The sequence below is a fragment of the Branchiostoma lanceolatum genome, chromosome 1 (genome assembly GCF_035083965.1).
Source record: "Branchiostoma lanceolatum isolate klBraLanc5 chromosome 1, klBraLanc5.hap2, whole genome shotgun sequence".
Taxonomy (NCBI): domain Eukaryota; kingdom Metazoa; phylum Chordata; class Leptocardii; order Amphioxiformes; family Branchiostomatidae; genus Branchiostoma; species Branchiostoma lanceolatum.
In genome coordinates, this window is record NC_089722.1 from 17584826 (window position 1) to 17600679 (window position 15854).

The following is a 15854-nucleotide window of genomic DNA, read 5'->3' on the forward strand; positions in this document are numbered from 1 at the left end:
ATTCCAATGTGTCATAACCATGTATGTGTATCTACATGTATATAGCCGCGGTATGACCACCATTCACCGTAACACACCGCCATATGATACATACAGATGCTATGTTATGTGCTCTTCTGCATTATCCTGTCATCTGCATCAAACCCGGATTCAGCAACCACTCAAGGGACAGTGGAAATATGGTTGCTGACGACAGGGTGGGGTTCACTAATATCAGAGATGTAAAGATGGGACGGGACTGTTTTAATGTGGCTTGTGAGTAGAGGTAGTTGCTTGCGCTAGGTGGTTGCCCGACTAGGTTTGACTTTGATAGCACCAAGTGTTAGTAGATATGTTTTTACAGCCATAGATCTTTGCATCTTCATTGACAGTATTGTATTGGAGCCTGTGTATGTAGTAATTGTTAATTACATACAAAGGAATGTGGTAAAAATGGAATGTTAACAAACAAGTCAAACAATGCATTTAGCGCATAATAAATTGTAGCTGAGACGGACATGTTTTCAAATATTGTGCGTCACGAGAAAAAACAAACGGCTTGGGCCACAAACAGTTAACGCCATTTCGATATCGCCAGTCTGCCTTCAGATCGCCATGAAGACGTTGGTTCTTATTTCGTCCCTCTTGACTTTCGCCTTCGCCGTTCCGAACGGGAATGTTCGGACTTTGGGGGAGCCCGAGGTTCTTGAGAACGCCGAGACTTGCTCCGGCTGTGGCGATATGAATGCGCATCTGACTAACTTGGAGAGCACTGTCCAAGCGCAACAGGTAAATTTATCCATTCAATTTCAAGTCTCTTCACAATAATTTTTGGGAAAGTAAGGAGATCTCGTGCTATCAAATGAATAGAAGTTTTCAGAGGCGAACGTCGCCAAGAGTTGGCTTCGGAAGTCTTAAGAGAGTGGCAGGAAGTATTACGTACACTGCACAGTTGCCTCTGGTCTATTGCTGTGGTCTAACGATTGTCTTTTTATTCAGGCGGAAATCGACGCGTGCCTGTCGTTGCAGACCCTAGTTATCAGCCTCACTAACACAGTGAGCGGCCTGGAAAGTCGCTTGTCCCAAGCAGAAGCGTCGGTGATGGCGGCAACCACTGAGCACGGCCTGGGTACCGAATCCAACCCGGCCCACTCCTGCCTCCACATCAAACAGACCAACCCCTCCAGCCAGGACGGCGCCTACTTCCTCGTCGGGAACGGCGGAACCGTCTACCAGACCTACTGCGACATGACCACGGCCGGAGGCGGCTGGACGCTGGTCTCCAGCGTGCACGAGGACGACATGTACGGCAAGTGTACGGCCGGGGATCGATGGTCCAGCACCCGCGGGAACAACATCAACTATCCCGAAGGAGATGGCAACTGGGCCAACGTGCATACCTTCGGCTCCATGGGGTCGGCCACCAGCGACGACTACAAGAACCCAGGCTACTTCAGCATCAGCGCCTCCAATGTCATGCTCTGGCACGTGCCCAACAACGTGCCCGCCAAGAACTACAAAAGCGCCGCCTACCTGCGATACCGCACGTCTGACGGTTTCCTAGACAACTACGGAGGCAGCCTGTACACACTGTTCAAAGATCACTACCCTGTCGGGTATGGCCTCGGCACGAACACACACGACAACGGGCCGGCCGTCCCTATTCTGTACGAGCAAGGCAGTGATCATCTAGTGGAGTCTCTCTTATCTCCTAGTGTTATTTCTCTTCAACAGGCTTCCCCCGGCTTTGTACAGTTTCGCGTCTTCAATCACGCGGCTTCCTGTATGGCAGTTTGTCCTGGTGTAACCTGCGTTCGTGGTTCCTGTGAGAACATGTGTATCGGGGGCGGCGGGTACTACCCCGATGGCGCTCCAAGGCAGTGCGGAGACTATGGATCTAAAGATTGGGACGGCTACGGTACCAACGTAGGCTTCAGCACCAGCAGACTTGCGATTGAGTCTGTCGTCATGTTTTTCTACCGCTGAAGAACACACAAGCTTGCTCCACATGTTTGGAAGAGAAAATCATAACCACTCAACGCAAGTTTCCCAGTTGTATCAACTTGATTGAGTAACTACTATTTGGCGCATCCAGCGCACATGTAGTGTTCCCTTTCAGAAAAATGGACCAGCCGGATCGAAAACAGTTACAAATATACAAAAGAGATAAGCTTCTGTGGCAAATGCACACTAAAATCATTTAGTCACGGTTATTCTCATATCTCTTCATTTTTGAGTTGAGTTGAGTTTATTGAGAAAATCCATTAGTGATGTGCCCTTGATATAATTAAGGAGAAATATCTTTAACTGAGAAACTGATTGACCAGTGTCACTTCTGTGTCACGTTTGAAAGCTGGCAGTCAATATGATGAAATGATACTAAATCAATTCAGTCATAATGGATCTTTCCCAATGATAATACGGTGTAAAGGTTTATGTGTATGAATCTACTAACGCATGTAAAAATCTCCGTGGATCAATTAAAGAATTCAAATAAATGTAATTTGCAATGCACGTTTTAAGATATGAATACAGGAAACACAAACAACTTTCTCTTCCTTTGTCCTTTTTATCAATAATATCCATGTGACACATATTAGTTCTAATCGACTACAATATAAACACCAAGAAAGCACCAACTTATAACTGCGAAAACACAAACAGACAGACCAAAAACAATGCCTCCCTGTGAATTGGTACCATATTCCATTAGCATTGACCTCATGGCCTGGACTGTCGCTTTTAGCAACAACATGCACTTTTATTATCGATTATTTCTACCACCTCTGACGTCTACTTCCTGCCCCTCCGTAATTCAGAAAATCATGTATGTGACATGATATGTTATTAGGGATGTATTATTCAAATTTCTCCTGCCTAATTAGAATTAAAGTAAAATCTTTAGATGACAGCCATAGAAACACGATCATGATCCGATGTTTGTGCTGACAGGGCAAATGTGCTGACATCTGTTCTTGTCACAGCCGTCGTCTTTAGGAGTACATCACAACCTGGATAAACTGGAAAAACAACAGAACACCTAATGAATAATGACTATTCAAGCCCTGTCACGTTCATCGTACGACGGTTTACGATAGCAAAAAGTCATCGTGGAAGTAGTAGATTTTTCGTATTAATGATTCATATTAATTAATCCACTGTCCCTGTGGTGTTGTCGTGGATCATTGGTGACGGTCTGTCAGAGCCTCGCTGAAAATCGCACGTCGAGTGTCACTGCGAATTTAGAGGTAACTTGATTCTTGTTCGTATGTAACTACAAGGTAGTGCCCAATTATTAATCTCCAAGCAGATCCACACCGGGCGCGAAAATCGTATATGCTAGCCAGAGAAGGTCCAGTCAGCCAGAGAGGGTCCAATCAGCTACCGGGCTGATTGGACCCTCTCTGGCTGACTGGACCTTCTCTGGCTCTCCAAGTGGATCTGCTTGGAGATTACCCAATCATAATTATACCACCCACCAGTATATGTTACTATGCGTTTAGATGATGCTTGTGGGGAAAAAAACTGTAGCGAAGTTTTGGAAATCCACAGCTGTTGATAACTAGACATCATGGTCAGGTCCCATACTCACATCGTCGTATCCGAAGGTGGCAACTCCTGTCTGGGAGGTGTCACGGCGCCTGAAGTGGTCTAGAATACAGGGACAGAAAAAAACGTATTGGCCTAATGTTTGTTTTGCTTGTAATGTTCAAGCAAATGTTGGGGTAGCAAGTAGTGAATACTGTACCCTAACAGCTGACTGGGCTTCTTTGACAGCATCATCTTAGGACCGATCATTTTTTGATGAAGTTATTACGCAAATGTGCTAAACAATGTTAGTAAATGTCACTACCATAAAGATTTCAGTATTTTTCTATTAGTATTTTTTTGCCCTAATATTGCTTTGGTTGCCTTTAGACAGGGCACTATCTGTGTGTATCTACCTGTCAGCATCCTGAGACGAACCGCGCAGGCCACGAAGTCGTCAAACTTGATCCTCCCGTTGTCGCCGTAGCGCTTCACGATGACGTTCAAAGTTTGGGGGCTCAGCCTGTAACCTATTTGATTGAAGAGGAGCACGTTTTATAATAATAATAATTGTTTTTATTGGTCAAAAATTACCCGCAATGGCAGCCTTTCTAGCGCTGAATTGATGCAGGGTTTACAGGTTTCATATCATACGCAACATGCATACACATCTTTTGTGTCCATACTTGCACTACGTGGAACGGTCGCAAGGGTCTGGGCAGCTGCCATTCGGCGCCACCATGTGACCTTAATACGACCTTCCCCAACCGAAGTCAGGTACCCATTTACACCTGGGTGGAGTGAGGAAAGTCGTGTAAAGTGCCTTTCCCAAGGGCACAAGATCGATGACAGGACAGGATTCGAACCCGGAACCTCTTGGTTCTGAGCCTAACGCTCTGCCGTTGCGCCACATGATCCCACCAAATCATGACAACGTCGCTCTCGAAAGGGTATTTTGTAATAGCAACAAACCATTGACTTAAGACTCACTTATTTTATTTCTTGAAGAGCTATATTTTGGGTACCTAAAACGAGAGGTTGCACGACGTGAGGTTAATCGATGCAAATACGTTCACAATGTCGGGAAGGTCTTGAATGTGTGACAGAGGGCTTTATGTGTAGCCTGACTGTCATCCTGTTTCAGTTCCAGGCTCTACCTTCACCAAGGGTTTGGTGGTGAAGGTAGAGCCTGGAACGGAAACAGGATGACACTCATGCTACTTTAGGTGTACGTTAGCCAGATTTGACATAGTTCCGTAGATCCTGACTCACCCCAGGAGGTTATGGCAGCATGTAGCTCGTGAGGTTCCACGGTGCCGCTCCTGTCACGGTCGTGCTGCATGAAGGTTGTTTTCCACTGGTTCAGAGCCGCCCACAGCTCCTTAAACTCGTTAAACCCCATCTTCCCGCTGTAGTCGCGCTTGTAGGGTGGGTCAAGGAGCTTGTGAGCAACACTGTCATCATGAAGATCTCCCGGTCTTCAAGTCAAGATGTATGGGTTGCAAGGCTCAAATTTTCTACTAGTCTTTCAAGGTATCTTTTTTCCGGTACTCTTTGCGCAAGACATGGCTCTGCTTACAGACTAAAAATGCAAACAATCGTCTCTAACATAGGCAGCGATTTTGCTTCAACGTCGCGAGAACAAGAGAGAGACTTGATATGATAAACAATGAAAATCTGCATTGGGTGGACCAATTAGGTTTAAGTAGGCTATAGCAGTAAATGTATCTTCACAACTTAATGGAATATTATATTTGATATACATTTGATATATACAGACATAAACTAAGCTGACTAAGAAAGGATACGTCCAGCATCGAGATCATGATGCGGCTGGTCTCCAGGCTAAACGCTGTTGGAGGTGGACGAACAAAGAGTAATAAAGCACCTGAGTGTTTAGTATTTTCAAACTTCAATTCATTTGTCATGTCAAGGCCGTCCTTGTATCAGAAAGCTAATCGAGCGTGCATGCGCACGCGCGTGGTGTTTGTGAGTGAGTGAGTGTGTATGTGCGTGCATGTGTGTGCATGTGTTTGTCTTTCTGCTCTCTGTTTTAACACAACTGAACTGTGCGTCTTAACTGTAGAATGTGATTTTAGTATTTTGATGCTTACAGTTAGTGTTTTTAAGTGTTCCAGTAATAGTATGTAAATGAGCGTGCAATTCAGCCGTCAGGCTGACATATGTTCCTTTGTGCAATAAACCAACACTACTAAAAACCAATACTACTAGAATGGTGACGAAGTCTTACGTTGGTAGGTTCCGCTGATCCCAGAAGATGTCAGGCATTTCTGCAGCTCCCTGGCGTCAACCTGCCCGTCCTGTTGAATCACCATCAACATGACATTATCTCATACAAAGCATTTCAATGCAAGCCAAGTTCAAACGGGAAGGCTGGAAACAGAATTCTAGACACCCCTACGTATACCGTAGGTGGAACTATCATACTAGTAGTTAGATGACGTTGACCAATCAGAATAGGAGACACACATGACGTTGACTAATCAGAAGGAGTGATACACATGCGACAATGAGTCAGTAGAGTAGAGTAGATTTGAAAAAATAAGTTACATGCCAAATTGGGAATGTTACGAAAAATGCCTTATGATATGACAACATATACACCTTGGGGCGGGTCATTAACCTTAAGTGACCTGTAGTCTAGGAGACAAGGTTACTTACCGCTCCAGCAACAGAAGAGAAGTAGCCATATAGCGGATCAGCCTGTGGTTGGACCTGTGCACAGGTGAGGGACATGTATAACAAAACAATATATGGCAGTTTGGCTCGCCAATGAGGCGTCGGTAACAAATATCGCAAATATCCTTCCACTGCCGTCAGCCTGTCACCTTGCTACCTTGAATCCAGAAATATTCTTGTTTGACATACATAAACTAGGAACACAACAGACCGTTCACATTGATATATCAGTTATCTGATACATAAACTAGGAACACAACAGACCGTTCACATTGATATATCAGTTATCTGATGCATTTATGGCACACACATCATTTCTTTGTATGTCCTAGCTTGTAGGTGGCAGCCTCACAGTTGAGGTCCAGGTTCCAGTAGTTAACTGGGAGACCCCGGTTCAAATCATTTCGGGCTGGACATCTCGGTTGGGGCTGCACCCGTCTTTCGGAAGGGACGTAAAATGGAGGTCCCGTGTTCAGAAGGTGCCTTTAGCACGTTTAAGGGGAGGGGATAGCAACCTCTCCCTGTAAAGACATACTCTCCTACTGAAACAGGAAACTTACTGACTTGTGTGCCACTAGGAACTATATATATATAAGGTGAACAGCAACAACAACGTACCTGTCTCGCAGTCTTGGACAAGGATCCAGCAAGTGGATCTACCTGTCCTCGCACCTGTGGATGTCACAAGGAAGGTAACGTAAGCTACATATCCAGTCTTATAACCGAATAATTGCAATCCAAGAAAATTCAAAATGCGTACCTCGTTATCGCCATGATCAGTTCGCTCTCCTGCTAGACTTCGAAGGCCTTCTATCTTTTCTAGCAAAGACTCAATCTTAGATTCTGCTGGGTTTCTGTAAAAAACGGCGCGAAAAAAGTAATTAAGTTTTTACCTACAAACTACATGTGCATAGCATTATCAGTCTGTCTTTAAAGTTCATAGCTTTGATGATGATGATGTTCGTCGATCATGGTCATAACTTTATTATAAAACACAAAGTTGTTTTGATTCCCCAACGCCCGTTACTGACCGAAAACAAACGAGCCTTCAGTTTGTTAAAATGATGTTGATATGGTTGAAACAAACAAATCTGAAATTCACCTGTTGGAAAAGCCCTCCACAGAAAGTCCGGAAGCCAGCAAGCACACCAGACAGACAATCATTGGATGAAGCGCCATCTTCTCGGACATCTGATAACTACAACTGGACTGGGAAGAAAACAGTATAGGCTAATAAGTAAATCTGACTACCTTCAAATGGGGGGGGGGGGGGGCTCCTATAGACTAAGGCTAGTTGCAGGCCCCTTACTCCAATAGACATTCCATACAACAAAGATGCATCTCTGTCTCTAGCTTGGAACCCATCTTTTTCAACATGTAGCTCCAGTTCGCTCCTCTGATTGCATCCAAGAATAACATTACCGATTTTAATTGTTCAAAATGTGTAGTCGGGATCGGCTGGTGCAGACAACTATCAAAACTAGCAGGCAATCTCGTCGACTAACTCCGGACCACAGATGACACGACAAACTACCAACCACGGTCTGGGGAAATTCGGGAGGATATATGGTCGTCTATGTGTGATAGGGGTTTGGCTCTCCCCAGCTTATGCTAACAAAACGTAGCAGCAAGATTTTGCGATTACAACAATTTTGCCATTTCAGCCTAATGAATTCGACTCCGACCAGTGTGTCCCGTTTAGCTGAGTCTCCGAAAATCAGGCAAAATATAGAATTAAACACTGGAACACATGTTCAACCGCAGTGCATGGAAAAACTATATACGTGTAGCATGTCTAGAGCATGGAAAAGAAGAGAATAATTGTCCTACAAATTATTCCTGAACACCTGTTGTCTGCTCCGGGCGGGGTCTTGTGGGGTGACAAAAGTCGTCCAACCTGTCCTGTAAGTATTGTGTTTGTGTCTGAAACCGCCAGGGGGCAGCAGGTGTCCCTGACACGTGGTTACATTGCATGGATGATAACGTTGTTGGCCAAACCTGAGACGTTTAAATGGGTCACAGTTTCTTCACATACACGGTCAACCTCACCAAATGTACACACACAAGCACACGCACACACACATGCCACGCAGAAAAACGAGCATTCAAACACACACATACATACACACACACACACACACAAGCACATAAACGCGCACACACACACACACACACACACACACACACACACACACACATACACATGTAAGCATACACATACACGAATAGACATACACGTACACAGGCACACACACATTTGTGAAAATCTGAAAAAAATAACAATACAAACTTTTTGTTTTGATTGTTGTTTTATTACTTGATTACGTAACAGGTATTATGATCTCATGCATTCGTAGAACCAATCCACTACAATATCATCACCAAGAATCAGCTACAATACAAACATCCAGAATATAATAGAACACAAACTTTAAATTTATGGCCTCCGTCGGTCAGTATTTACCATGGAAAGCAACAACTTAAACTACAACCAATGTTGCTCGAGGTGTGGCTCTCCTCAAACACCTCCATTTAACGTCCTTAGATCTGAAAGACGCCCCTATCCTTAGCTAGGTACTCATTTTGCACTGAGTAAAGAGAGGAAATTCGTCTTAAGGGCCTTTTCCAAGTGTGCAACCACATGATAAGATACAAAATACAAGTTTCTAGATGACCACCACACAAACACCATCATGCAAGTAACTTTATGTTAACAGGTCGACTGCACCGGAATCTGTTCTTGTCCCAGCTGTCCTCTTCAAGTGGACATCGTTACTAGGATGAACTGGAAAACAACAGAACCAACTATAAGGAGGTTCATGGTTCTAAGTACGCCTGCGCACCGAAATGCAGTGTGGGTAATGTGTCAAAAGTGAAAGCCCTTAACTTGTAAACAGTTCTTGTCTCGACCATTGTCTCGATTTGTATAACAATATCCAGACGTGTTTTATGTTTCAGGGCCTTGACCTTTGACCTATTACCCCCAATGCATTTCGCTGCACATGCCCACTAAAACTCGTGACTGTATATACCAAATTATCACTTCTTTATTTTTGTTCTTTGAGATTTTCTTGGAAAACTTCGCCCAGGCCTCAAAATGCATTTTGTGAAAGGAGCAAGTTTACTACAAAATCAGACTGAGCACGTTTTTACGGTAGGTAAAGAGGCTTTGTATAACATTTGCCGATATCTTTCGGCACTTGCCGATATCTTTCGGTAATCTATGGCATTTATTTGCTCACTTTCCAGCTTCTTTTTGTGATTTCCAGTATGGTCGCAACTTTTAAAAACTACGTACGAAAGTCAATGAATGAGCACAACGTGTCAGCAGGCCTGACATCACATACTCACATCGTCGTATTGGAAGTTGACAGATCCTTCCTTGGCAGTGTCACGGCGGCTGAACTCGTCTAAATTAAGGGAAATATAAAAAAAAAACTAGTAACACGACCTCAAAGCATCGACATTTCAAGTGACGTATCATAAAGGTTTGCCATTCATTATGCAAAGAATGTCCTCATTTGCATAACCCCTCTTAGTTCATCATCTTTCCGTACCCGAATAACACAAGATGTTCAACGTATGAAAGTCTTATCTTATCAAAAGAAATATGTTGTAGAGCAGCATTTCCTAATAGATTATGTAAACGAGACACACACACACACACACGAGTCAGTTTGTGCTCGTATCTACCCGTTAGCATCTTGAGACGAACCGCGCAGGCCACGAAGTCGTCAAACGTCATCTTCCCGCCGTCGCCGTAGCGCTTCACGATGACGTTCATGGCTTCGGGGATCAGTGCGTGACCTGCAAGATTGAAGGAAGGTCATTTACAATTCTCTCAGGTGTAAATGAGTACCTAGCCTAGATTAGGGACGTCCCTCGGATAGGACGTTAAATGGAGGTCCCCTGTTTGTGGAGAGCCACACCATACGCACGTTAAAGAATCCACCAAAACTTTCGAAAAAGAGTCGGGGTATGCCCCGGTGTGCGATGGTCCAAAACCTTACAGTCGGTTGACCCGATACATGTCAGTAATTGCCGATTCTTTGGCAGATGGACATTACGGAAGAAGAAAAGAAGAAGACGTTTTCTTGCCAGCGTCGCTTTTGAAAAGGGGATTTTCAAATAGCAACAAGACTTCAGAGACTTCACACCTCCATGAAACATCTAGTCCAAGAGCTTTAAAGTTTGTAGATTTCTGGTTTCATCTTGTCTCATTGATTATTGAAGTGATGCATGATTTGTATCTTTAAATGTTCCACCTCCATAAATTGCACATGTATCAGGTCCAATTATGGTAAACACTGGAATATTCATATTATCCTCATTAATCATGTAAATTAAGTCCTAATTTACACAATTTACTTCTAATTATGTATATCACTGCCCAAGCTTCCTGTATACCAAATATCAAGAAGCTGGTTGAAAGATTTTAACAAAACGACCCTGCAATTCCAGAACAAGCTGCTCGGGGGAACAAACATTCACCACTTTTCTTTGCATCAAAATCTATCTGCCACCAAAAAGCAAAACCATAGCAGGACAAAAGTTACAAAGACTGAAAGTTCTGCTGAAAAAAGAAACAGACATGAAAAGCAGCCATGGGGACCAAAAATAGACATTGACTTTCCAATTTTGGTCGCTACACGGTCGCACAGCGATTGCCGCCCGGTGAGGTTATGAGGTTAAGTTGGCTAGATTTGTATAGTTCCATAGATCCTGCAGCTGACTCACCCAGGTCGGCGATGGCAGCGTGTGGTTCCACGGTGCCACTGTTGTCACTGTCGTGCTGCGTGAAGATTTCTTTCCACCGGTTCAGATCCTCCCAGAGCTCCTTAAACTCGTCAAACCCCATCTTTCCGCTGTTGTCGTGCTTGAATTAGAGGAGTCAAGGAACTTGTGTACAACGTATCATTATGGAACTGTGTAGATGTATGTCTTTGGCTTGCTTAACAAGAAGGTTTCGGAAGTGCAAGTTACAGACACTCTATCACCACAAATCATGAGAACTTATTATTTTGACACAGACAATGTTTATACAGATGATACAGGTCGCTAACAAAAGGATACGTCCAGCATCGAGATCATGATGCGACTTGTCTCCAGGCTAAACGCTGTTGGGACGAACAAAGAGTTCTCATAGTATGTACCATATACATGGTTGAGCAATGACCAATGTAAAACACCAAATTTACTATTTATAACTATAAATGGATCGAATAAGCCCATAACATAATGTTTGTCTGTGTTGTGTGTCTTACATAGGTTGCTTCCGCTGACATCTCCATCGACCTCTTCATTGACCTCTCCAGTGGCCTCTCCATTGCCTTTGGCCTCTCCATTGACCTCTCCAGTGGCCTCTCCAGTTGCCTCTCCATTAGCCTCTCCATTGACCTCTCCAGTTGCCTCTCCATTGGCCTCTCCATTGACCTCTCCAGTGTCCTTTCCATCGGCCTTTCCATTGACCTCTCCATTGACCTCTCCATCGACCTCTCCATCGACCTCTCCATTGACCTCTCCAGTTGCCTCTCCATTGGCCTCTCCATTGACCTCTCCAGTGTCCTTTCCATCGACCTCTCCATCGACCTCTCCTTTGGCCTCTCGATCGGCCTCACCAGTGGCCTCTCCATCGACCTCTCCTTTGGCCTCTCCAGTGGCCTCTCCAGTGGCTTCTCCATCGACCTCTCCAGTGCCCTTTCCATCGACCTCTCCAGTGGCCTCTTCAGAGACATCTCCATCGTCCTCTTCAGTGACCTCTACAGTGACCTCTACAGTGACATCTACAGAGACGTCTCCATTGGCCCCTGCAGTGACTTCTGTAGTGACCTCTGTAGTGACTTCTTCAGTGGCCTCTCCATCGATCTCTTTATCGTCCTCTCCAGTGACTTCTCCATTAACCTCTCCATTGACCCTTGAGGTGACCTCTCCAGTGACCTCTTCAGTGTTCTCTTCAGTGACCTCTACAGAGACCTCTACAGAGGATTCTCCAGTGACCTCTTTAGTGATCTCTTCAGTGACCTCTACAGAGACCTCGACAGAGGCTTCTCCAGTGACCTCTTTAGTGACCTCTCCATTGACCTCTCCAATGACCTCTGCAGCGACATCTCCAGTGACCTCCCCAGTCACCTCTCCAGTGCCCTTTCCATCGACCTCTCTATCGACCCTTGCGGTGAACTCCCCAGTCACCTCTCCGGTGACCTCTCCAGTCACCTCTCCGGTGACCTCTCCAGTCACCTCTGCGGTGACCTCTCCAGTCACCTCTCCGGTGACCTCTCCAGTCACCTCTGCGGTGACCTCTCCAGTGACCTGCAGCTGTTGTCCAGGGAAAGTTAGCTGTTCATGTAAAGGAATCTCAAGTTAGCTGTTCATGTAAAGAAATCCACAAAACATTAGTTTAAAGTAAACGAGGAACAAAACAGATTGTTTCCGCCAACATAACCGTTATTTCTATGCATCTGTTGAAGAGAACTCTCAGCTGGTAAATATATGTTATTAGGTACTTACTTTTCTCGCAGTTTTGGAGAATGATCCAGAAAGAGAATTCTCCTTTCCTCCTTTCTGTGGATTCCATGAGATGATGTCATAAGTCTTTTACGCATGTTATTGACGACAATCGAACTAACCATACTCCAGCTGCTTCGATGCATTTAAAACAGACGATACGCATGGTTCGGTTGAAAAGTCTATAAAAGCGAACCTTACAAAGTCCTCGATACGGAAAAATGAGTATTACCTTGCATCCAAATGACAATGGATTCAAAATATTTAACACATATTCAATAGAAGATTGGGGCAACTTTCAATATCACTGGGATAAGAAATAGACTTACTACACGCGGGGAAAAAGGCAACATTAGAGAAGGAACAAAGTTGGTGAGCTATAAATTTACCCACGCTCTGGCATCTAATTGGATGCTACTGGTCACAAAGTTGGTAAGCTATAAAGCAAAATTGATAAGCTATAAATTTACCCATGTTATGGGTCTGGTGTGGTCTGGACTGGACAAGACTACAACCCAAGCAAGTTTTAAAGTCGTACCTCGTTATCACCACGACAAGTTCCCTTTCCTCCAGGACTTTGACTCCCTTTTGACTTTTTTATCGGAGTGCTCGTGGCAGGAAACCACATCTTTTCCAGCGCAGTCGCCATCTTCAGCATTTCTGCGCGGTTTCTGCACAAAGCGGCGTGGGACAAATAATTACTGTAAATGCATTCATTTTCGCGTGGTTTTAATGTCGCGGTAGGGAGAAAATTGAGTGTTCGCGGTGGGTTTAAGTTCGCGTTTGAGACAGTAGTAAACCGTAAATTTCGCGGAGGTTTTAAGTTCGCGGCGAAGAGCTTACCGCGAAAACAGCAAATATAAACCACCCCGAACATTTCTTAAATAACGTTACATGTACATGTAACGTTACCCCGAACATTTCTTAAATAACGTTACATGTAACGTTGGGTAACATAAATTCGCGGGGTACTTAAATTCGGGATTTTTCGAAAACGGGGTGTTTAGGGATATGTGCTAGATGCAACATCAGTAATACCGCTAGAAATGCAAACTTGACAGAGTAACGTATTCAGAACACTGTCTGAAAAGCTTCGATAACCATGCATTAGAAGTTGGCTACGTCAAAAACTCTCCGTCCCTTATTGTCACAGTCTGAGGGCTTCGTGGGAGAATTATATGTACATAGTTGTTCGCTGGTTTATAAGACAAATGTCACATCCGCTTCCTGCTCAACACAATTATTTACAATACAACTTATTAGAATCTGTTTTGCTAACCTACAACTGGACTCTAAGTGTGATTAATCATCAAAACGCCTCTTTGTTGCTACAACCAATGGCTACGGCACTACGGTGAATTTTCCCGCCGCCATATTCGTTACCCAGAATCCTGCTATTCGGCAGACGACAAATGTTTGCGAGGAACACTTTTTTGTCTAAATGTTGTGTGTGATAGTGGACTGATGGCGATATTTTCCTCAAAGTTTGCTCTTAGCACAAGCAGAAACACATGGACATAGTAGTATTACCATTTCTACGGCATCCAGCTAACGCCCCGATGAATAATGTACAAATTTCCATGACGGTGGGGGTGAACTTTGAGTGACGTTCTACCGACTCAACACACGGGTTGTTCCCGGAGGCTTGATGTGTCCGGTACGGCCGTTTTTTCGTGTATTTTTTTTTTACTTGGACACGTCTATATCCAAAGCACTCTCCTCAAGCCAAGGATGGAACGAATAGCTGCTGTATAAAATGTAATTAGCGGTAAGATATTCAAGACGAATCTTCTCTCCCGAATTAATGTGCCCCCCTGTCCGACAGCACCATCATTGTGCGTGCGGCGGACGGTAGTTTCAAGTTGAAATATTATGGTGTCAGCACGACTAGAGACAAAATCTACCATATATATGATTAGTGCAAAGATAGTACATGTACATAATACTGAAAGAATAATAGAAAAAAAAGGATGGTTTATTGTTCTGCTAAATTGATTTCAGTCAACCATTATCGGAAAAATCCCGAATTTATGTTACCCAACGTTACATGTAACGTTACATGGCGTTGTCTGGTGGTATTCATTTACTCTACTTTGTTACAAAACTAATGTTTGAACATATACGCGTCATTTTTTTCACATTTCTATCCTTGCTAACATGTAATAAGGTAGATTCAAATTGCGATGTGGAAACAAATCATCACAAACAGTACGTGACTTTGTTATAATGTTTTGATCGGCCAGATTCTACAATATGTTTCTTTAATATGATGTACTACGTATGAAAAAAAAAGAAGAAATGTACCTGTAGGAAAAGCGCTGAAAAGAAAGGCCGGAAGCCAGCAAGCACACATCGTTCATGGTACGCATGTTGGGACACCAGATTACTACAGCTGGTTGCTGTGGAAAACAAAAATATAGGCTAATGAATATACCTGTATACCACCTCCCTCTTCTGCTTTATAGAATTGAATGAAAGACCTTCATTGTGCATTGACGCCTCAAGGGGCTAGGGACAGGTCGTCTTTTGCATGACTTAACAATGAAACAGATAACAAACAACCACAGAAACAACACAGACAAGTGTATTGGACAGCAGAAATACACGAGTTAAACATATATAGTAGACAGAAGTGTTATATTAAGCTAACTGAGTACAGTCAGCTTCTATTATCAGTATGTGCTAATTAACTTCATAAGGCTTTGAGCTTAAAGCACAATACGTAATACTATACGTCCGTTAGACTGTCAGATTTGATAAAATCAAACAAGAACCCTCCTATTCTTTTCAATCAGTGCGACGGGTTCTTTGACGTGCTATCGTAGAGACGTCCCTGTCCGAAGATGGGCACTTATTTTCAACTGGATAAAGCAAGGAAATTGTGCAAAGTGCCTTTCCCATTGGCACGACAGCAACATTTTGAGATCACAATTACATGGCCGATTCGGGTACGATTTCAGTCCCTTTAATTCAAGGACACCGGCCATTGTGCCAAATGTCTGCAAGATTTACGAGATAACTTTACTGGTAATCGCAGTGTGGTCACGGAATTAAAAACAAAGTGCAATGATTAGAAATATGTATGGTAGTCGGTGCAATATAGGAGACGATAACGTACGTATTACCTAATCTGATATTTGAAA

The 15854-nt window shown here is 43.7% G+C and overlaps 3 protein-coding genes across 4 annotated transcripts; 1 reads left to right on the forward strand and 2 right to left on the reverse strand.

Moving 5' to 3' along the window:
• Positions 1–73: 73 nt before the first annotated feature.
• On the forward strand, positions 74–2527 carry LOC136438599 (intelectin-1a-like). The gene is made up of 2 exons (XM_066433477.1): positions 74–768; positions 979–2527. The coding sequence occupies exons 1-2, from the start codon at positions 595–597 to the stop codon at positions 1963–1965; spliced, it is 1161 nt and encodes a 386-aa protein (XP_066289574.1). The 5' UTR covers positions 74–594; the 3' UTR covers positions 1966–2527.
• Position 2528: 1 nt separating this feature from the next.
• On the reverse strand, positions 2529–8156 carry LOC136438606 (sorcin-like). Of its 2 annotated transcripts, XM_066433490.1 has the most exons (11): positions 8038–8156; positions 7310–7416; positions 6968–7061; positions 6826–6879; positions 6190–6243; positions 5759–5828; positions 5316–5359; positions 4780–4927; positions 3924–4037; positions 3572–3630; positions 2529–2999 (listed from the first exon to the last, which is right to left on the reverse strand). In XM_066433490.1, the coding sequence occupies exons 2-11, from the start codon at positions 7396–7398 to the stop codon at positions 2973–2975; spliced, it is 753 nt and encodes a 250-aa protein (XP_066289587.1). In that variant the 5' UTR covers positions 7399–7416; positions 8038–8156; the 3' UTR covers positions 2529–2972. The 2 variants fall into 2 exon arrangements, with proteins under 2 accessions (XP_066289587.1, XP_066289595.1); XM_066433498.1 differs by lacking the exon at positions 6826–6879.
• Positions 8157–8537: 381 nt separating this feature from the next.
• On the reverse strand, positions 8538–13360 carry LOC136445520 (germ cell nuclear acidic protein-like). The gene is made up of 8 exons (XM_066443611.1): positions 13250–13360; positions 12715–12798; positions 11472–12516; positions 11281–11324; positions 10945–11083; positions 9901–10014; positions 9559–9617; positions 8538–8992 (listed from the first exon to the last, which is right to left on the reverse strand). Exons 1-8 carry the CDS (start codon positions 13358–13360, stop codon positions 8966–8968), a joined length of 1623 nt encoding a protein of 540 aa, XP_066299708.1. The 3' UTR covers positions 8538–8965.
• Between the last annotated feature and the right edge of the window lie 2494 nt (positions 13361–15854).

Excerpts from the sequence above, each read along its gene's own strand:
- LOC136438599 (XM_066433477.1), top strand. The coding sequence starts at position 595 with ATGAAGACGTTGGTTCTTATTTCGTCCCTCTTGACTTTCGCCTTCGCC. Across the intron at positions 769-978 it reads GCACTGTCCAAGCGCAACAG|GCGGAAATCGACGCGTGCCT; the intron begins GTAAATTTATCC and ends CTTTTTATTCAG.
- LOC136438606 (XM_066433490.1), bottom strand. The coding sequence starts at position 7,398 with ATGTCCGAGAAGATGGCGCTTCATCCAATGATTGTCTGTCTGGTGTGC. Across the intron at positions 7,062-7,309 it reads GTGGAGGGCTTTTCCAACAG|AAACCCAGCAGAATCTAAGA; the intron begins GTGAATTTCAGA and ends CGTTTTTTACAG. Across the intron at positions 3,000-3,571 it reads CCACCTTCGGATACGACGAT|TTTATCCAGGTTGTGATGTA; the intron begins GTGAGTATGGGA and ends TTGTTTTTCCAG.
- LOC136445520 (XM_066443611.1), bottom strand. The coding sequence starts at position 13,360 with ATGGCGACTGCGCTGGAAAAGATGTGGTTTCCTGCCACGAGCACTCCG. Across the intron at positions 10,015-10,944 it reads CGCTGCCATCGCCGACCTGG|GTCACGCACTGATCCCCGAA; the intron begins GTGAGTCAGCTG and ends TCAATCTTGCAG. Across the intron at positions 8,993-9,558 it reads TCAACTTCCAATACGACGAT|TTCATCCTAGTAACGATGTC; the intron begins GTGAGTATGTGA and ends GTTGTTTTCCAG.